The sequence below is a fragment of the Lepisma saccharinum genome, chromosome 1, assembly GCF_977018435.1.
Source record: "Lepisma saccharinum chromosome 1, izLepSacc3.1, whole genome shotgun sequence".
Lineage (NCBI taxonomy): Eukaryota > Metazoa > Arthropoda > Insecta > Zygentoma > Lepismatidae > Lepisma > Lepisma saccharinum.
The window spans coordinates 145,149,606-145,172,612 of NC_139229.1; the positions used below are offsets into that span (position 1 = coordinate 145,149,606).

At 37.0% G+C, this 23,007-nt stretch overlaps 1 protein-coding gene and 1 long non-coding RNA gene across 3 annotated transcripts in view; one reads left to right on the forward strand and one right to left on the reverse strand.

The window, feature by feature from the left end:
- Positions 1 to 16,382, forward strand: part of LOC146002157 (uncharacterized) — a 36,846-nt gene extending 20,464 nt beyond the window's left edge. Inside the window, exons 4-6 of one of the 2 annotated variants that reach the window (XR_014443683.1) lie at positions 2,301 to 2,478; positions 10,759 to 10,876; positions 16,052 to 16,382. This is a non-coding gene — a long non-coding RNA (uncharacterized LOC146002157). The remainder of the gene's footprint in view (positions 1 to 2,300; positions 2,479 to 10,758; positions 10,877 to 16,051) is intronic. The other variant, XR_014443685.1, reaches the window with a different exon arrangement.
- Positions 1,059 to 15,902, reverse strand: LOC146002148 (acidic mammalian chitinase-like). Its single transcript, XM_083139869.1, is given in 12 exon segments — positions 1,059 to 1,336; positions 2,284 to 2,455; positions 3,349 to 3,471; positions 4,106 to 4,291; positions 7,798 to 7,924; positions 10,258 to 10,351; positions 10,354 to 10,384; positions 10,730 to 10,861; positions 11,026 to 11,126; positions 11,337 to 11,522; positions 12,650 to 12,716; positions 15,895 to 15,902. Coding segments are annotated over 10 exon segments (1,101 nt in total). The 5' UTR covers positions 12,711 to 12,716; positions 15,895 to 15,902; the 3' UTR covers positions 1,059 to 1,336; positions 2,284 to 2,395.
- Positions 16,383 to 23,007: the final 6,625 nt, after the last annotated feature.

Sequence of the window (23,007 nt, forward strand, 5' to 3'; positions counted from 1 at the left end):
GGCATTATTGCATACTGTGTGAAAGACGAAAATGCTGGAAAAGGTATTGGTAAAAAATCACAACCGATACTTTCTGATATTGGTCCCACTGTATTAGTCCTAATATTATCATCTCATCTACTTATCAGTCTCATAAAAATCAACCTGTCTTCTTTTATATGATTTACATGTGTAGTGCATTCTAACATTTAAGATATTACAAAGCATGTTCAATATATAACCAGAATTTTACAATAAAATCTCCAGTAATAATCCTAATAAGATGAAACTTTGTGTGCTTATTCTACTTGAGACTCCTGTATTAATGGCAAAGCCCTGTAGCACAGGAAGCTAAATCCCTGTATTAATGATGGAAACACTGTAGTATAGCAAAATGGCAGCTCATGTTGATTGTTTTTGGGACAAGGAATGGAATTATTCTGGAGGACTATCTGACCGAAGGCATGACTGTGAACAGTGCTTGTTATATTGCATTGTTGCAGAATTGTTTGAAGCCAGCAATGAGACAAAATCATCCTGGAAGTGCTTCGACAGGTGTTTGCTTCTAATCAGACAGTACCTGTCCACATACAACTGTTGCAACTGTTAAGACTTGTTGACCTAAGAATGGAAGTTATCCCATACCCTTCTTACTCTCTGGTCTTAGCCCCGAGCTTTTGTTAGCTCTTCAGACCTCTTAAGGAAGCTCTTTCTGTGAAACACTTCACACTTAACATCCTGGGATAACACACACTCCCTTCATCAGACATTTATTTTTAGTTTGGTTAAAGTTTGATTTTCACTTTGATTCATACTTTCATTCAAAATAAATGTCTGAGGAAGGGAGCATGTGTTCTCCTGAAATGTTACATCAAAAATCGTGTTTATATGCTGGTAAAAACTGTACACTGCAAGAGAAATAATTCCAGCAATTCATTGCAAGATGTGTGCTTAATTATTTGTCAGTAAAACATGGTGAGCGAAGATGCATTTTCAATAAAGAGGATTTTTGCTTGACATTATGTTTTTATTAAATTTCTATTCATACATAATTTGATATGAACATTTAATTTTTTTTTGTTTGTTTGTTGTTGTTTGTTTGTTTGATAAAACAATCAGTTGCCAAATTAATGTGAGAACATGGTCATCAGTGGCTGCAGCCAGGGACTTGATCTGGCCATGTGCAGACCTTTCCTACTGGATCAAAAACGGTTCCTGATGCACATTCATATTCAATAACCACCCAGTCTGTTCCTTGGATGGAGCAATCGTAGTACTTGCTGCAGTTCGTTGGATCAGCATTCAAACCTTCCTGCTTGCAGATTTCACTTGGTGCTGGAGTTGGAGCGGCAGATGTCTATTGGAATAGAAATGTTGCAAAGTTAATAAATATAGATGCTCATTTGATATTTTAGTTCTTCTGCATTGATTGTTGCAGGTATGTGTAAGTTAAGAATATAACAATTTGTAAAATAAAAGAGTGCAGTATCGAATAATCTAGACCTTCACCACAGTTCCCATACTAAAGTCAAAATTTGTTTTAAAGTCTACTTTATGCTTAGATGAGCTAATGAGGACTAGGCCTGCAGTTTAAAGTGGGATCCGAACCAATGTATTATGTATCAACACCTGATATCCTTAATTACCTGGCTATGGCATTACCATTACGCCATCACCGGCACTTGCTGACGACAATTAGTAATAATGTTACCTCTATTTTCTTCTTTTTGCAGTGCTGAATTTCTGTTATGATTCTCTTCCATGCTCAGTTGCATGTCTGTTCAGTCTGGAGTTTTCAAATAAAGTTTTGTTATTGTGAGATAGCAGCTTAGTTCATTATGTCATTGAAAAAGAAGTGTACGTTAAGTGATAGAGACTTCAAAGTGAATTTCCATTTAAGAAGCATAAAGAATATGATAATGAGACTGTACATAATAATTATGGTATAATTATAGTATTCTATATTGGGTCCAGCCCCTCCCCTGTCCTGTCCCCAACAGGCTTCCAGTCAGCAGTAGCCTGGATTTTCACTTACAAAATGTAGCAATCGTATGAAAGGAGTGAAAACAAATGAACAAAAAGAAAATCATTATAAATTGCATTTTCTTGGAGATTTTTTTTATTAGTGTATGTTGGAATTTTCAGAAATGTTGGAGAGGTTGTATATAAATAACTGATATTAAAAAGTGCTTATACCCAGCATTTGCCTGTCAATAAAGTAACACTTGACATTCTAAAGTAAGACATTAGTAATAGTTTACTAGTTTTGTTTTATTTGCCACATAGAGTAAGTAATTTACTTACTGTCTTTGATGGATCAGGTGTTGTGGTTGGAGGTCTTGGCACGTCACCAACAACAATGCTACTTATTGTGCTCAACAATGGGTTTGCAATGTCCCCACAGTTTGCATGGAAGTCATGTCTCCAATGACCACACCATGGCACCTGCAAGGTTGTTCTCATTCACGTAGTTGGACTGTGAAGTAGAAATGGAAACAGGTACCATCACTTTATTATATTAATAATTTCAAAATAGTTTCATGTATATTATTCTATGCGTGCAAAGCACATGGGAGCACTTAATTTACTTACTTTTTATGTTCACCTATAGAAGTACATGGATATAAGTTGACATTTGTCGATATTCTTTTAATTTGTTTTACGGAAAATGGTATTCAAGATTTGAAACAAAAGCTGAATGAATCCTGTGTACCAGCATCATCATTATTCCATTCAAAGCTAACATACTTGTAGAAAGAAAAGAAAAATAAATGAAAATACTCATGGACAGTTTGTGTTATGGGCGAATCTGGACAAAAAATTAGTCACCCCTCGAGAACTAACCTAATACCGGGTAACTCTGCCTCTGGCCTGGATTCAGTGAGGAAGTGACTCCACAAGGTGTTGCAGGTATGCCACATCCAGGTGAATCCACTCACTCAGCAAGAGATCTCATAATTCCAGGAAAGTACAGGGATGCTAACGTCTGCATTTTACCCGCTGCTCCAAATAGTCCCACTCATTTTTGATGTGGTTCAAATCGGGGGACTTTGCGGGCCAGACTAGGTGTGACAGGGTAGTAGAATGTTCATAATGCTCATAACTTTTAGTAAGTTTTAATGTATCATCTGTGTTCCATAAGCTGTTTCATGTGGCTAGTTCAGTTGATTCACATCCAAGTTTACTTCTGTCATTTGCCCCTCTTTTCTCATGACTTTTGTATACTAATTCCATTTCCTTTGTAGATTACATCTGAATCTTGATCAGGTATGAAGGCTAGTAGATGAATCAATTAAGAAGGATTATATTATCTAAAATATCATCAATGGGAACTTACTATATATATCGGTAATTTGGATTGTTATTTACCTTCAATGTAACAGCTTCTACATCATCAAAGCCAATCCATTGGTCTCCCTTGTAAATGTAAGGCACTTGGTAGTGTTCGTCTCTCACCAGGGTCCAGCCACCTTCTTTGATCATCACACAGATCTGTAATAATGCAAATCTGTAATTATATTCTAAACAGTGATATTAAGATGAAAATAATATGGTAAAAAAAACGGAAAAATATCTAAACAGGTGGCATAATACAGGCATGCATTGTGATTAACAAACGTGGAACATCTGTTACATAATTCTCAAGTATGTACAAGTATGTATGAAGTAAATAAATTAAATTACTTCTAACATTAAGCTCTGTGGTGTAAGGCTTGCCAAGTTCTTTTCATTGGATGTCAGTTAATTGAGTCTATTACCATTATTTTTTTACTGAATAAGCTGGTGCCAGTTACTTCTTATTTTCAAGAAGTTTTCCAATTATCGCCATGATGCTGGGTCAAGACATATATTTTAGAATTCCCACCAGATATCAAACCTGGCACTATTTGGCCATGTGCGAGCTCCAAGCAACTTCTAATCAAACCAATTTTTTTTACAAACAGAATATGAGTTTTATATTCATACTGTTTGAAATAATATGACATTTTGACAGTATTTTCACCATTCTTACATGAAAAATACAATTTTCAATTAAAATTTATACTCTGGAAATAATTTGAAATTCTAAGGTATTAACTGGTTTGGTTATGCAAATTTTGCATAATTACATATTTTAAAACTTTACCTCATTATATCCCAGGAAGCCAGCTTCCCTTGTGTAAGGTCCAGCAGTGCAGGGCTTTGAACCAGGGACTCCAAATCCATTTTCATTAGGGTCATCCAGAGTGAAGCATCTTCCATACAAGGGGATTCCCATGTTGATCTTCTCGGGTGCGGCTCCCAGGCTGATCCAGTAGTTGACGCTGAAATTCTATTGAAGATGGTCATTTAAGTATTCCGCCATAAAATCAGTCTCAAAGTATTCGCTGAGTTTTTATAACATGTAAGCTATGTTTTGAGAGAATTGAGACTGTCTATGGAAATTGGGCATATAGGTGCTATATGCCCATTTTCCGGAGAACAGTTTATTTGATGTCCAGAAGTGTGTAGAAAAGATGCTGGAAATTTGAACACAATACGTCAAACACAGAGGTTGGTACACCTGTTTGTTTGCACGCTTGCGGAGTTGATTTTTGGTTGGAGAAGCTCGTTACTTGAGTTCCTGGCGTTTGTTGGAGCATGTAGACGGTAACAACATCATGGAGTGTGGAAGCGGTGGTGAAAATAGTGAATTTGCTGGTAAGAAAATATATATTCAGCGGAAAAATAAGAAAAGGGAAGAAATTAAGCAGAAGAAAGTGCGTGGTGAGGAATATGTAATTTCATGTCATTTATTTTCTGGCAGAATTTTTTTCAAATCAAGGAAGAAAAGAAAATACAAGGCAATAAGCAGTATAAGGTTTTTTTCCTACATTCAAATACGTATCGTTACTTCTATAGTTTTTTGGATTACTCTAACCCAGGTTTTTTACGTTTCATAATGTGTCTATGGAAATAGGGCACATAACATGTTTCTTCCAGCACGTAATTATAAACTCGATTTCTAACGTACCAAGCAAATATACATATATATTCCTTTAGAAGAGACCAAATTTTTTTGTCAATTAATTGTTCCTTCTACCGTGCGTCCATTTCGATCTTCAGCCGAGAGATCGGGAGAAGCATGGCAGGCGGTGCTGACGGAGATGCCGACGTTTGCGGCTTGTAATCCCCGCTTATTTTTATGGACATATGCAGACATTTATATAAATATTGCAAAACGAGCACTAACCTGTGTTATAACATGCAAAAGTTCTTCTGTAATTCATCCAAGTTCTGCTCTTATATACACAAATAAATACGCTATAGAAACTATGTTAAGAGCCACAGATAATAAAGCATTTTAATCATAGTTTTCACCAGTAACGTCCTGCTTAAGTTTATATTCTTGAAGGAGTTTTGTGGCCATGGGAATCGTTTGGAGGTTTCGAATGTGCAACACTGTATCAAGATTACGCTGCAGACGAAACCGTTAAAAGTGAATGGTTTTCGTGAGCTTCCTTGCAATCCGAAATATCCGAGCTCGAGTTTTTTTGTTCCTTCGCGACTAGATGCAGACAGAGTTGTGAATATAGTGGTGAGCAATGTAAACCAAGAGCGTGTTAATTTCGTACTGTGCGCAAGAGTGTTATTCTTGGTTATTTGCAGTTACTTGTTTGTGTTATTGCAGTGTGTATGTGTGTTGTATCAGTGAGGGGATTGGAATGCCAGCCGCAAGGTTCACGTTAGAACAAAGATTTTTTTATGTATGACACGTACGTGAAAACAGACTCGTGTCGAGACGTGTGTAGGCAATTTGTACAGAAATTCCCATGCGTTTCAACTCCACACAGAGATACGGTTAGACATCTTGTCCTTAAATTACGAGAAACTGGATCGTTAAATTTTAAAACACCTAAGCAAAAACGACTGATTCTAACTGAAGCAAAACTCGATGATATTGGTGAAGCGTTAGAACGTTCTCCAAACAAACCTCTACGCCGTGTTTCACAAGAGGTGGGCGTGTCAAAATCATCGGCACATTCAGCCACTAAGCTACTAAAATTAAAACCATACTCTTATAACACAGGTTAGTGCTCGTTTTGCAATATTTATATAAATGTCTGCATATGTCCATAAAAATAAGCGGGCATTACAGGCTGCAAATGTCGGCATCTCCGTCAGCGCCGCCTACCACGCTTCCCCCGATCTCTCGGCTGAAGATCGAAATGGACGCACTGTACTATGCTTCAGTCTCTTTCAGTCCAACAATGAAAACTTTCTCGGCGATTTTCTGAAAATGCCATTTTCTCGTATATGCCCTTTTTCCATAGACCGCCTCCATTGTGAAGAAGGTGCTACTCACTTGGATAGAACTCGTATCACTTTTTAGCATAAATGATATAGTGATATGGTACAGAATGTCAAGCTTGTAGGATTAGATCAGAAATGAACTGGATCAATGTATACAAGGCTGAGCCAATAGATCTTAGAACCAGTGCTGATTTGAAAACTGTAACAATTCAAAGTAGTTCGGAATATCTATAAATTTTAATATTTCAGTTTTTGATTGCAAGTATATGATAGCAATCTACCAGATTTTTGCTTTAAAATATTAATTATTTCTCATGAGATAATTATTTAATTACAAAATTCCTTTATCCCCACATTGTTGTTGCAAAAATAATTAAAATTATGCATTTGGTACAATTTCAAGGACTTTTAGAAAGCAAAAGTGCTGTTTGGCATTTTTGCAGACTCTACAAAACACCAGGTTTCCAAAGATATTTTGGCCAATATCATTGATTAAATTCCCACAGATACTATCACCCAGCCTCAAATCAATGGGTACTCAGGGGCAGCCCTAGGGAGTGTAGGTGGCCAGAGCATGGTGCTGATCACATCACCTCTAAAATGGCTGAGATCGAGAATGTGTGGTACCCTACTCCCACATCCCCTAAATGTGCCTTCATGGCTTGGTGCTGCATGCACAGGAAATTTTACCTTACCTTTCACTCTAAATACATTGGTATCAACTGAGACCAATATGTTGGTATTGGTATTGGTTCAACCCTAAATGTATGCGCATGTGTGTTATCAATGCAAGTATAAAACTTTTGAAGTTTTCACTGCGGGTTATACTGGAGAATCTTGAAATGCCACAAAAACGTATATACGTACTATGAAAAATTGGCAATATTAAATGTAGTTATGGTGCATGTCATAAATATAGAATTTTTGCACATTTATAAACACTAGGGGTAGGACACACTGATCAGTATTCTCATAGGCATATCAGCATATCGGTAAATTAACGATCCTTAAATAGCCTGTAATTTAAATACTGCCGTTTTGGTATTGTTTTGTGAAATTAAAATACAATTCATGTGCCTTGGTTTTGCTAGGCATATGACTAAGTATGTTGCTCATTTTCCAAATGTAAAAACACTGCCAGTGCTTTTGCATCCCAATGGTAAAATATAGTATAAATCAAGTAAAGGAAAATTAGCCCATCTGACTGCCACATAGGAGACTTGGGTTCAGTTCCTGCGTGGCCAATCTAAGGTTGAAATTTTTCCAACTTTGTCCCTGCATAAAGTGGCTCTGGGGTTAACTCGGCCTCTAATAAATGAGCACCTGGGTTGGGGGGAAGGGGGCTAAGTGTGGCTGGAACATGATGTTGATCACATGGTATATTCAAAAAATGACCAAGATCTTGAGTATGTGTGGCCTACTTCTCCAACCCTTATGTGCCTTTATAGCACTGTGCTATGAACAAGGGACCTTTACTTTTACCATACCATAATTTTAGATTTTGATGCCTTGGTTTTTTTACAGTCAAGTAATCGTTTCACTCACTGTGTTATAGTAAGTGCTGTTTCCTTCATCATATTCAGGGTTTCCATACATTGGGGAGTTGAGTCCAGTGAGTCCATCAAAGGCTCCATGGTAGTCGTAGCTCATCAGGTTGATGTAATCCAAAGACCTGTGAAAATGAAGATATTGTGCATGTTTCTCTGTTCCTTGAAGTAGTAAAGTATATGTTGTTACAAACACAAACACACTGTGTACATGACCTCAATCCTTTTCTGTGCACTATTTGTATACAATATCAATTATCATATTACAATGTCAACTATTACATGTAATTGGTCGAGCACACATTGTGATGAAATTATGATTTCACCTTGAAAGGCTCCAAGTTTGAGTCCTGACAAAATCATAGATGTTCTATTGTGTCTTTCATCTGTATAATCCAACAATAATTCATTTTCACTCTCACAATGAACTTAAAGATGTAAGAAAGGTGATATTACTTAGCATCTTACTTTCTCCATATTAGATTTTATTAATACAACCTTGGTGACAATGAAGTTCAACCAGAAAGGAATACGTGATTAAATGCACAGTGGCATAGGCGGTGGAATGGGTGACCCGCAGAAGTGACACATGTGTGTAAGAGGAGGCGTGTGAGCAGGCAAGAATCGTTATCCCAGCATGTCACACCCAAGGTCACGTAAAGAACGAAAACGGGGAACTATACGCGTGACATTGAACTTCGACCAGGCACCAGACTCATACGGAAAATTCCAGATAGTGGTGCATTCGACGGAAGCATGACGTCACGGACACGATAAGGGAGTCCGCCGTATATAAGCGCGTGCTGTGCACCGAGGAACCGCAGTGCATCATCACCATGGCCAGGGGCAAACCTATTGACAACAGCGTGAGGAGAAGAGTGGTGGAGTTGCAACGGGATGGACTCAGTGAACGGGAAATAGGGCGCCAACTGAACTTACCCAAGTCAACCGTCCACTGCATCATCAAATATCACCAAAATACGGGTACTACAGAGCCAGGTAAGGCCCCCGGTCGAAAATGCCTGCTGAGCGTGCGTGACCTACGGATATTTAGGCGCTATATCCAGACCAACAATCATGTTTCTGTGGCCGAATTACAACTGTGGACTCGAGAATGCTTTCACATTGAAGTGTCAACCAGAACCATTCGCCGTTACCTACAGCGATGCGGTTACCGAGTGTACAAGGCGAAACGTAAACCCTTCCTTTCCATGTTGAACAAAGGCAATCGACTACGGTGGGCATGAATGTACCGGGGATGGACATTTCGGCAGTGGAACAGGGTTTTGTGGACGGACGAATCCATTTTCAATGTTGTGTACGGGAAAATACGGAAAACAGTCATTTGTCGGAAGGAGGAACAGAATGAAGCAAAATGTTTTGCATGTCGGGTACAGAAACCTGCGTCAGTGATGGTATGGGGATGCATGACGGCATCTGGGGTTGGCCCACTACACGTCTGTGAGGGCATTGTGAATGCACTCGCCTATACACGCATACTGGAGCGGCATCTTCCCACAGTGCGAAGGCACCTGTTCCACAGGCGGCGTCTCATCTTTCAACACGACAATGCCAGGCCTCATACAGCATGGCTGACAAGAGAATGGTTGACTCGCCATCACGTGCGAACTCTGCCATGGCCACCATCGAGTCCCGACCTCTCGCCCATTGAGAATGTGTGGCGTGTTCTTAAGTGACGTGTGCAACAGAGGGGACCCACGACAGTGGCTGCTCTTATCGCCTGCCTGCAGGAGGAATGGCACCGCATCGATGTGGAACACCTTGAATGACTCGTCCGCAGCATGCCCCGATGCATTGCCACAGTTATTCGCCGATGGGGCGGCGTCACACCATGGTAAACAGGATCCCCTCTAACAGTGGTCGAACTTCAATGTCACGTGTAGATGGACGAAAATGTTTTATTTTGTGTGGACACCATACATTGCTGCGTTGCAGCGGAAATTTATGTTTTCCTTTGTTCCATGTAGCCTGCTGAATAAAATATGTTCAGCATATGCATGTGTTCTCCTTCTTTCACAACGCACTGCTATATTTGTGACTGGTCGAACTTCATTGTCACTAAGGTTGTAGTGTAACTTAAGGTATTTCTTTATACTGCATACTATTTTCCATTTAAAATTAATTTCTGATAGTACATTTTCATGACACTACATTGCTCTGCATACTGTGCAATATAAACATACAATATTATTTATTCTTCCATCACACACTGTTTTGTCTCTGTAATAAGCAAAAAAAAATTAAAAACATTATTTTGCATGTTGCGTTCCAGATTTCCATGTTGCTGTTGTAATTGGTTATTCAATTAATTTCGAAGGACTACTGCCTTCAGTAAGAAAGGAAAACAAAATAAAACTGCAACGTGGAAATATGAAACTTCACTTATGCAACACTAAAACTACATTTACCATGCCAACTTAGTACTCAAGATACATACTGTGAGATTGATGGCACATCGTATGAGACATCAATGGTTCCCTTTCCTGCGGAAACAGCTGCAGTCAACAGCAAGCCTTCTGGCTCAAAAGCTGCTTGATCTCTTTCAGAAGGGTTGCGTAATTTGCCTGAAAGACAAAATTTTGGTGATATATAGTACTTTCAAATGCATTTTCCAAGATATAATTTTTACTCATAAGGATTTTTTTTTAAAAAAAGATAAAATATGTATATTTCTATATCATCAGGATATAGGTGACCAGAGCATGGTGCTGATTGTATGAATGACAAAAATTTTAGGGGGTGTTGAGAAAATTTTGGGGGTGAGATGTTAGAGTGTGTGGATAAATCACTGATATTGTTGTTAAATTTCTGTATTTTTGTAGTGGAAAGAAATTTAACTAAAGAACCCTGGCTGAATTACATTGAACTAAGATGTATGAGTTAATTACCCTAGAAAAGTTGCTACTTACCTTGTCCTCAGCCTTTCCACCTCTTGCAGAGGGATACTCCCAATCCATGTCCAGTCCATCAAAGTTGTACTTCTTAATGAACTCCACAGCATTTGTGATGAAATTACTCCTAGTTGCAGCACTGGCTGACATCTGAAGTTAAAACAGGTAAGAAATAAAATTTAATGACTTTACATCTAACATAAAGATTCTGTATGTATATACAGTATTTCATTCAGGTAACTTGAAATAAAGTTTAGGTTTTTGTCTAAAATTTTCAATACCCTGTAAAAATTAGATCTGTAATTAGTACTTACAGCAGAGTACTTTGGAGAACCTTCATTCCATCCACCAATGGCCAGAAGAGCTTTAAGGTTTGGATTCTTTTCTTTCAGTCCTGTGAATCTTGTGTATGCACCTGTAATTTGGAAGAATGTTAAAAAGAAATAAAAATGGAAGATATCTATATACGTGTAGAGAAGAAGAAATAATAAAAACACTAATTGTGAATATTCAAGTATATTATACTTGTAATTTCTTTAACTTGCTTTAAAAGGAGTTATTTTATTGTTTGAGGTGTCAAAACTATTTCTAAATGTTCATATTATAGTTTGATGTGGTTGATTACCCTTTCCATAGTTGTCGGGAAGGTCATTCCAGCTGTCAAGAGCCACCATAATTCCTTGATAGTTGAGTCCAGCGAATCCATAGATGATGTGAGTGCAGAGGAATGGATCAATGTTTTCTACATCAAACTTCCCACCCTCTGGTCTGTAAACAGCCCAACTGCCATAGTAGCATACTAGGTTCTTCCCTGAAACAAAAAGAAAAATGAAAATTTTTTATTGCTTTTTTAATTGTTGAGAATTATGCTTTTCATAACTTATGGAGAAATATTTTTCCAATGTAAGTTATAATAAAAAAACAACTTTGTGAGATGAATATATATATATATATATAATATATATATATATATAGTTTAATATGTATTCTTAAATACTATTTAAAAATACTAAAACTTATTGTACTTACGATTAGTGAGTATATATTATTTCCGAACAACATTTCAGGAAACCACTTTTCCCTTCATCAGGTTCTATTTTGACTATCGAAAACACTCCATAGCCACGTCAAGTCAATTCAAAAGCCAGGAAAAGTGATATAGGTATGACTCTGTTAAAGGAGGAATTTAGAAAATTTGCCAAAACCTAGTAAAACTTCCATTCCCACACTACTGTTTAAAACCACAAAAGTTAAAAAATCAATCTAAAAGAAGCATTTCAACTTAAAAAGTTAAAAAGGTGCACGCCATTTCACTTCCCCATGGTGACTTCAGAATGTCTTCTCGCCGAATGCAGGAAGTTGTCTGCTTTCTGCTCCCCTCTTACATACTTCCCCTACATGTCCCCTTCCCGCTTACGTCACGTCATATTCAAAGTCGAGTGTCTCTTGAGCCTTGCAAATTACGTCCGGGGTAATATGAAAACCTATTTTTTTGTATGCGAGCTTTTCCCATCTTTTAAACATCCCAATCCAAATCTCGTCCATATTTCCATCCTCCCTGTTCAATTTATTATCCCCATCCTTGCAAATGTAGGCAGCCTCGTACACATTCCTACTACTCTTGTTTATTTTCATTCCGAACAACCTCCCGTTTTTTAATTTCACTAATTGTAAGTACAATAAGTTTTAGTATTTTTAAATATTATTTAAGAATACATATTGTTCTGTAATTGTGTGTAATTCGCACAACCATAAGTTATGAGAATATATATAGTTGCTGGCATTGTTACTTTCTATCAAAGTTCCAAATCGATACATAAATTATTAATTAATGTTTTTTTGTCATGCTGAAATAAATTTGGTCATAGCTTTCTCCTGAGTAAGTTTCAAACAACTTAGATTTAATTTTTGAAGTAGATGATATAAAGACTGTATTACCAGATGATAGGGAACATCCTGACAGCAAAGTCAGCAAACCTAGTGCTATTATGAACTTCATCTTTCCCTGAAAAAAATAAAATAAAGGCTTTATGTTTATAAATGTATTTATTGCTGTGTGTGGTTTTGTTTGTTTGTTTTCGTAAATGTATGTAAATATCAAAATTAATGGCAATAGAAGACAGCGTTCAGACATAATGAAGCTGTTACTCTCTCATATTATTTTGACTTTAACAAAAATTTCCTTGCTCTTCATCAGGTATTTGGTCAAAATAACCTCAGTGTTGATTTTTTCAAATTCAATTAAATATATAAGGTATAAAGTAAGTATTACAGTAGAGTGACCAACTCTCCCATATTTTACTGGGAACTCCCCTATTAAAGCTATTTTTTTTAATCCTCTTGGTTCCCTTATTGACATTCTATTTTTCCAACATATTTCATGAACCGTAAAGATTGCTAAATTTCAATTCATTCTGATTTAATGTGAGTTCAGATAGCCATACATACCTTAAAGTTGACTGAAAGATCTTGCACGTTTAGCATTCAATAAATGTGATTATGAATGTGGTAAAAACAGGAAGTGTAGAACAAAGGTGGGTCATTATTTTCCGTGATTTAAGAAACAAACCAATTTATGTACTAAACCTTAGTAAGTTTTGAGGATCCCAGACTTAAAAGCCCACACTGAAAGAATTTATTTTTTCACTGATGAGTAACGAATGGATTGATCAGAGAAATCAAACCAACTAATTACCAGGTATCCAAAAAAGTTCATGCTGCTGGAACGAAAAGTGAACATCAAACGGCATGTGTCGGCAACCCTGTCTGGATGACGTCAAAAATTTACATTCCCGGCAACCGTCGGTCAGTGCAGAGTTGAGAGGCATGTTGGTCGCATAGACAGCAGGTCTGTAGGAACTACAATCCTGAAGGAAACATGTCAGTGTCAAAGGACGTTTTACAGCCGTGTTTACTGTATGAGTTCAAATTGGGCAGCAATGTTGCAGCCGCTGCTCGAAAGATATGCTCCGCGTTTGGAGATTCATCAGTGAGTGAGCGCACAGCGCGAAAGTGGTTCAGTCGCTTTGCATTGGGCGATGAGAGCCTCCAGGACAAGCCTCGTGCTGGATGCCCCGCCACTATCGACGAAGCCCTGCTGAAGGAGACCATCGAGCGCGATCCACAGCAAACATGCAAAGAACTTGCACAAGGGTTTGGAGTGTCGGAGGAAACCATTCGATTGCATCTGCACAACCTCGGGAAGACTTGGAAGCTCAGTAAGTGGGTTCCTCACATTTTGTCCGAGGAAAACAAACGCCAGCGGCTCACCATTTGCGCATCATTGCTGTCACGCCACAAGAAAGCCCCATTCCTGGACCAGATATTGACATGTGACGAGAAATGGGTGTTATACAGTAACCGCAAAAGAAAACATCATTGGTCGTCCCCTGGTTCTGTTGCATTGACTCCCGAAGAAAACATTCATCAACAGAAGGTTCTGCTCTTTGTTTGGTGGACCAGCACTGGCGTTGTGCACTTTGAATTGCTAGAGCATGGCAAAACCATCATATCCGAGGTGTACTCGTCCCAGATGCAATGGGTTGCAGCTGCAATGCGTCCGAAGCAGCCAGCACTAGTCAACAGGAAAGGAGTGATCCTTCTTCAAGACAACGCTAGACCTCATATGGCGAAAGCGATCAAGGAGGTAATCAACACACTTGGTTGTGAAATTTTACCTCTTCCTCCTTACTTCCAGGACATTACCCCATCTGACTTTCAGTTGTTTTTGGCCACGGATAACCATTTGAGTGAGCAACAGTTCCGAAACCGAGATGATGTCACGCAGGTCATAGGACAAGTTTTTGCTTCTAGGGACCAGAACTTTTACAAATGCGGAATTTATAAGCTTGTATCTCGTCGGGAACATGTAATTGAAGCTGAAGGAGCTTATTTTGCTGAATAAAACACATTTGCCAGAAATTTCAGAGTCTTTATTTCTCACTGCAATATACGGCATGAACTTTTTGGCTACCTGGTAATTCAGAACTAATGTTAGCAATTAATTGTATCGATGAAAGAGTTTTTGAAATATGCATAAAAAGTGCTTGGTTATGCAGCATCAGTAGGCAAATACATACAGGCTAGGACTAAGAAGCATGCAAATTTGTAAAATTTTATTCTATATTGTGACCTGCATATTGTATAAAATGTAAAGTAATTATTTTGTTTAATATTATCCAATCCATGAATATTTGCTGGAGTGATGCTGCTGCACTGCTAGAAATGTGCAAAATTTGTCACGACTGAATTTCCCTTAAACTAAATGCCGAAAGCTGGAAATCTCCCTTAAATTCATGGCTGACAGTTGGTCATCCTACTTGACACGGTTTTAAAAAAAAATGTTACCCATTAATTAAATGTAGCAGTGAAGTTATCAGTTTCACACTAGATGTAGCATCCTTGTTATTACTCACTCAATGATAGTCAAGTGCCAGAAAACTTGATTGTACAAATTGAGGAGACCAGATGAAATTTAACTAACTAACTCCCTCTCTAGCCTTCTTAAACCCGAAGGTTTATGGCTGCAGCAACACAAGACTTCTATCTGTCCCTATCCTGGGCAAGATCATTCCAATCTTTTCCATCCTTACCAATTTCCTTTAGGTTCATCTCAACGTTATCCCTCCATCTTCGTCTTGGCTTTCCTACAGATGAAATTTACAACACACAATCAATGAGCTCTAAGGAATGCAAAAAATAGAATTGTAGCACTCATAATGGGAGCCAGCTCTTAGTTATTGCATGCTAAATATATGTATATATTCAATGGAATACATACATGTATGTCAGCTCAAGTTTATCCAATTTTGATTATCTTTTTTTAAGTTCAAAGATAGAACTATAATTTTGCTCAATTTTGTTCCTCATATATTTTTACGTAAATGTGATAGTTATTGAGAAATTTTGATGTGATTGAGTTGTTTCTTCTTATTTTTTTTGTTACTATTGTATTTTTCTGAAATACGGTCCCATGTATAGTGAAGAATAAAATGGCACAATGTTTAAGCTATGCTTTAATTAATTTAAAGATTAGTATGGAAATTAGTAATTAGAAATGTCTAATGTAATGTAGTAAAGTTATCAAACAAATAACTAAGTACAAATAAGTGAGAGGATATAATACAGTACATGGTCATGGTCTCCTTATTCTTAAAGTGAATTAGGCAATTGCAAGTACTTACTTTTTGTAGTGGAGATGCTCACTGATCTCCATTGAATTTGCCTGGCCTTATATACAAACTTGTTTCAAGGCATGTGATATTGTTCTCATGCATGTTGAAAGCAGTGCACATGGTAATGTGTGAAATACATAGGAGTTTAACATTTGTTTATTTTCAGCAAATATCAATGAAAAGACTGAAGCTGATCATTATCGAAGAGCACATACATCAGGTGATAAACTTGAGAACTTAGCAATTGTTCACATTGAAACGGACTATTCTATCTTTTGAGCACTTACCTTTTTTACGTGATGAAATAACAGTGTCATGCAGTCTTTTCAAAAGGAAGAAAATACTGTGAAAAGGAAGAAACAGTTGAGACTGCTTTATATGTAACTCAGTTCTGCATAATTCTATTTTATATGTAAATTACTGTAGGTCCCAGCAAAATATAATTTAAAAACGTGTTAATTAAACCTTATTTGTACGTAATGCATTTGTAATATAATTAAGCCTTGTTTCCATATTTAAAAACACTAAGTTGCTGACCAAGGCTGTTTATTAAGATAAAAACACTTAACAGATAACGTTTCGACCCTGTATCAGGGTCTTCCTCAGGCGAAGAACTAAACTAAAATGATGAAATACACTACATACTGCTATGTGTATGTAATCTTTCTGTATGTAGTATATTTCATCATTTTAGTTTAGTTCTTCGTCTGAGGAAGACCCTGATACAGGGTCGAAACGTTACCTGTTAAGTGTTTTTATCTTAATAAATGGCCTTGGTCAGCAACTTAGTGTTTGTAATGCATTTATTTGTAATTCTGTGTTTCACGTACTAATTATCATAAAATACAGTTGATTTGTACGTAACCAAGCTACAACAATGTCATAGAACAGGGTGGCTACTCACCAGAAATTCCGGGAATTATGCATGTATTGTTGGCTGCGGAAATTATGCGTGAATTCTGCTTGAATTTTTCCCCATAGATGTGAAAAATTGCAACTTTTTAGAATCCGAATTCCATTGAATTTATACATATTTATTAATGCTGTGAGGCAAGATTTTCATGTTTATCCTTTATTTTTACTGAGGAAGGAAAAGAGAAGAAAGCTGTGTGGAAAATAAAACAGAATTCTCTCACTCCGTTTGCTTTATTAGTGTCTTTTGCAGAACAATCTATCTGACAGACGGAAGATTATTGCAAGATAAAATTTCTTGAAGATCATTAGTTTAATGTGAGTTTGAAATTCTTATACGATTAACAATTTTCGTAGATTACTATATCAAGTAACATTTGAGACTTGTGTTTGTAGATATATTTCTAGTCTGAGTGTGTGAAATGGAAAATGTAATCTCCACACCTTGAATTAAATACATATACCGTTCAATTGAAATGAATTATAATTTTTGGATATATTGGAATCGCACAGACCCCTTATATTGTTAATATATTTATGTGTGTATATGTGTGGGTGGTGATAGATGGTAGTACGTAAGTTTGAAATAGAGAAAACACCTGCTCGTACCATTGAATTTTTTGGAACGTTCGCCTTGAAAACCAGGAATTTGAATTTTATCCTGGTCCTAGAGTGGCCACCCTGTATAAGTATACATTTCCTGTTATTAGAAAAACACAAGGGGAGTTTCAAATATGAAACAGGCTATGCAGGCATGGCAGCAGTCGGTCTTGAGTTGCGAGAAAGATGAGTGCAGCGAGGCGGTGTCACAGAGAAGTTGAGGAGAGATGGTGTGCGGCATGAAATCAGAGGAGAAAGATTTGCCGCAGTTGTTTAAAACATGAGATGCATTTTCTTCCGTACGTAATCGCGAAAGTACACACATTGAAAAGATTCCTATAGCTAATGTTTGCCATGTTCCAGAATAAAAACAGAACAGCAGTGCTTCAATGAACATTTTCAGTTGCTACTGGCCGGCCATGGAGAACAGAGAGAGAGGAAAAGTTACATGCTGAACAGAAAGTAAAATCTGTATGGGAAGTGTATTCTTTAAATGTAATGTATTTAAGAATCAAATTAGATTCGTTAATTTTCCACTTTATGACAGTAATAACCTGTATTATACAGCATCTTGTTCCTCAAAATAGATACAATTACAGTATTTTAATAATGATATGGCATGGCATCTACCAGGTGTGCTGGTTAATAATCCTTAATTAATCCAAAAGAAAACAAGTGTATCTGGGGAGAAAGGTAACAAATGCTTTATTCAAAGTATGCGCCATCGCTAGCTATACATTGTGCCCATCTGTCTGTCAAATTGTGGATGCCCTTCCAGAAAAATCGTTCACATTTTGAGGTGATCCAGTCAGCAAGCCGTTGTTCGACATCTTCGTAATTGTTGAAGTGTTGCTGGGAAAGTGAGTGAGACATCGATGAAAACAAGCGGTAGTCCGAAGGGACTAATTCTGGTGGGTATGGCGGGTGGGGCAAGAATTCCCAGCCAAGTGCAGAAATGGTGTCTCTGACGCCTTTCGCTGTGTGTGATGAGGCGTTGTCGTGCTGCAAAATCAGTTTTCCGTGTCTTGTCGCCCAATCTGGATGCTTATGGATGAATGCATGGTTCAAATTGATGAGTTGTTGACGGTAGCGAACGGCGTTGCAAGCGGATTGCAAAAAATAGCTATTGTAATGCCATGAAGGTAAAACATATGAAATTAGTCACGTTTTACTTTATATTTACAGCATTACACATTTTTGAAATTTTATATCTGGGAACGCGGGGCATATGGGCATACTATAACGCTACACCACTGGTAATATCCAACACAAAAATATTATCTTAAAAGTGAAGGAAATTACAAATGAGTTCATTACTTATGACAAAGAAATCATCTGACATTAAAGAAATGAACATTTCTGTATTTCTGTTTGGTTGTGGCAGTTTTGATACATGCATATAGTTCAACATTGCCATTCAGATTTTCTGTATGTGTTTTCATGGATAAGTTAACCATACACCCACATTACATCATCAAAATGCACTATGCCAGTAGAGTATGCTAAGAATAGTCAAGCAACTGCTGCTTGTGTAGATTTTTCAGAAGTTCTCAAAGAATATTTCATGTATTTGTTGCTTTCTGCATGCTCTATGTGTTTTCAAAATAAGAAGCCCATTTCACTTAAAATGTTTTCATGCTTCCTTTTTGACTGGTCTGGTTCTCCATTCAGGAAAGTTGCAATTCTCTGTTCTCTTTTGTCTCTTTTCTATGCTTCAACCTACCTTGTGGACGTATGTTGTTTTTCCATGTTTCACCTGGTAAGTTTACACAGGGCTCCGGCCGGCTGAAACGTGGTCAAGAAATCACATTGACTTCTCGACCGTGGGAGTCTGCAAGAGTTGCAAACTACTGTATATTTCATTTACTTGCACCGAATGGGCAGCTCTCAAAAGACAATTGAATCCCTTACATTTCACATTGTGCCATAGAAATGTCAGTAGATTTTGCTGTTCCTTTTTTCATTAAGAAATAAAGCCATGTACATATTCATGAATATGGGTTGTTTAGTTCCAGTGGGCAGGAACTCAGAGTATGTAACACTGTAGCAGGGTAGAGGCTGGACTCGGACTGACATTTGCTTACATTTTATTTATATTTATTTTCAAGTATTATGCTTCAATCTTGCAATGTCTCACACAAATACAGTTGACAAAATACATGAAGCACCACTATTATCAGTGGAAAAAGAAGATTGAATTCCTACAATAAAAAAAGCACTAGTATTCATTTTTGGTTGAAGCTCAGGTAGACTGAAAATTTGTCATGGAAACTACTTACAAACGTAGAATTTCTCACAAATAAATTAAATATCTTCTGGATATAATGTTTCAGACATGATGGAACGATTTGCAAATAGAATTACATATTTTCGTAGTTTATTTCATAATAGTTTTCGTGCTTGAAATGGAAATTCCTAAGTGGTGGGGATGTTTGTGGTGGCTGCCCTTAATCAGAGCAAGATCATGTTTTCTGTATGGTTGAATTTGGAGTGCATTATATGAGTACATCACAAAGCTGGGGGATTACATCCCCCCCCCCCATGGATCTCTCCCCACTTCAAGCACTGGGTAAAAGCCAGCTGTGTGTAAAGAGATTGGAAGTAAATTATTACAATTCCTTTTACTTTTACTATATTTACAGTAAAATATAGTGCAATTTAAAAATAAAGAAATAATATTCACACGTATAATATGACAAACATTTTGTACTTCATATATCACTAGTCAACATAGAAAATATCTTCAGGCACTGATGACAGTTTATGCACAACAACTAACTGTGTACCTTGAATATATTCTTGTTACTGTTTACTATAATTGTTGGAAAGTATAATAAAAATAAAATCACACTTGCAACATAACAAATATTTGGTACTTTACATATTGAAAGTCCACATTTTCAATCACTCATTACAGTTGATGCACAACAACTTACTGTGTTCTTTGCAGATATTCTTGTTACACGTATAACAAGTCATTGATGATTTGCGAGACTTTCTGTGAGGGCATATGTAGCATCTCTTCTTGGTTTTTACAGGCACTTCTTCCTCCTCTTGTATCTTTTTCAGAGGCATGATGTTGAAAATTCTAAGGGCATGTAAGACAGGTTTCTTGATTTGAGGAATATTCACTCTCGCCATCATATACGGTCTAACGAGTTCCAAAGCAAGATCTTTCAGGAAAATTCTTCTCCTGCTAGAATCCCTACAGTTATACTCGGGGTGCTGTTTTATGTACAATATATATGCATTGAGAGCTGCAATATCAACCATATTATTGCACAAGACAAGTGGCCACCTTTTAGTTTTGCACTTTGCTGTGTACCTTCCAACATGCTGATCCATAAGGTCAATGCCTCCCTTGGTTTTGTTGTATGTTAGAATTATTTCGGGCTTTTTCTTGGAATTGTTAGTATCAATTTGGGCATCATGGTGCATTGTGCTTAAAACAATTACTGCTTTACCTTTCTTGGGAATATAGCTGACCATTGTTGTGGAGTTTTTGAATCCAAATTCTGAGGAAAACACTTCCCTGTTTCTACAAGGTTTGAATTCATTGGGAATTTCAGGCTTATTTAGTCTGACAGTTCCAACTGTTGTAATGTTCATCTGAAGCAGTTGTTTCGCAAGAAGCAAACTCGTAAAATAATTGTCTGTTGTCACATTTCGTCCAGAATGACGAATTGACTCTGTGAGTTTCAGAACTACACTTTTAGCTAAGTCCCTCTGAGGCTGTTCATTTTGATGCTTTCCTGCATATATCATACCATCAACTGTATAACCAGACTTTGCTTCACACATCCAAAATATTTTTATACCGTATTTAGCAGGTTTTTTTTTCGGCATATAGGTACTGCACAAAACCACCATGACCACGAAAAGGAACAAGTAGTTCATCTATGATCAGGTATGGATCTGGAACGCAAGCCCTTTTGCAGTTATCAATGAAAAGCTGCCATATATAACTGAAAGTTGCAAGTTTATCAATTGCAAGTCGAAAGTCCCTTGTTCTCTCGTCATCAAAACAAATATCGTCTTATGGTATCGAATCTATTTGTTGCCATACTTGCACGATAAAATGGATTAGAACAAGGGTTGAGAAATAGTTCCGTTATTTGAACATCCCAGCTTTTTTCCATGCCAGCATGTATTGCAATTCCAAAAAATGCTTTTAGTTCATTTAGTGTTACATCACACCACTCCATATTTTTTGTAGCAAATACTCGACATCCTTCAAGATTCGTGCATTTCAATATTTCATTCAAAATATTAGGTGAAATGAAAATGAACCATGTATCAATTACACTGTTTGATCTTACTCCCCAAGCTGGACCAGGAGCAATGTGAACAACGTTTGTGGGTAGAATTCCATTTGGTTCTATTCTGGCTAATTAGTGTTCCATTGGAGGCTTCAGTGACATTGAGTTCATCATCAGTGTCTGTAGATGCAGATGTTTCATCATCACTACTAACCGCTGTAGGCACAAACTCTTGATCACTGCAAACTGATACCTCACTTCCTCATCATTTTCACTGTCAGATTCATCAACTGTTCGAAACAACAGTTGGAAAATTTTTATCTTCTGCTCTCACATAGTTTATTTTGTGCAGAACACGTCCACTTGCAGCAGACATAACGGAAGCAAGTACAAATGCCACGAAGAATAGAGAAACAGCAAAACGTGACTACGTACTACATCGACTGAAGAAAGTAAATGAACAGTGTTTTTCAATACTAGATGTCTCTGGTGTACTAGTAATAAAACAATTGCCACACATGCTGCATGCAATTTTACATCACACAAAAACTGACAATGCATTATCCATAAGGGTCTTGCAGACCCCTGATATGTAAAAAATGCAATGATATGGAAAATCGGATATAACGAGAGGAATTATATAAGTAGGGAGTCAAGCTTTGCGCAATGTTAGCGTAGTTAGTAATCTTAAAAGTCAAGAAAAAACAGGAAAATCAAAAATGTTCAGTCGGAGGAATGGAGTAACAAAATGTTCTGAGGGTCTCAAAGACCCCTGAAATCATCAAAGGGTTAAAAATGGCTAAAAAAATATTTTATTCATCAATCAAACAGCATTATGGCATGAATTTTTAGAGATGATGATGAATTTCAGAGGACAGATTTTTTTTTAAATATCTAGATCCACTTGAAACATCTGACAATGTGAATGACATATCTGAATATCCAGTTGATCTAGGTGATAATAAATGTCTCTTATCCAGCTTTTGAAAAAAAAAAACCTATATTATATTATCCAATATCTGGATATAATCCCTAGTAATTATATTGTTTCCACTTTTCTGGTAGATGCATATTATAGTTGGTAGATTCTGCCCCTTGCATGTCCTTACTGAGAAATTCACCAGTACCTTTGTCATTATTGTCTAAGAAGCCATTTAATGTCCCCTTTCATTTTAAATACTCATTATTAGCCATTAATGTTCATTATCTGTCAGTATTATCACTTTGAATCCCTGTTACATATTTTTCTGTAAATTCTGTTTTTATCCTAGTTTCCACATGTCATTTGTTCTAAGATTAATTGCCACTTCAGTGGCACTTAGTATGGTAAATTCAGTATATTACCAGCAAA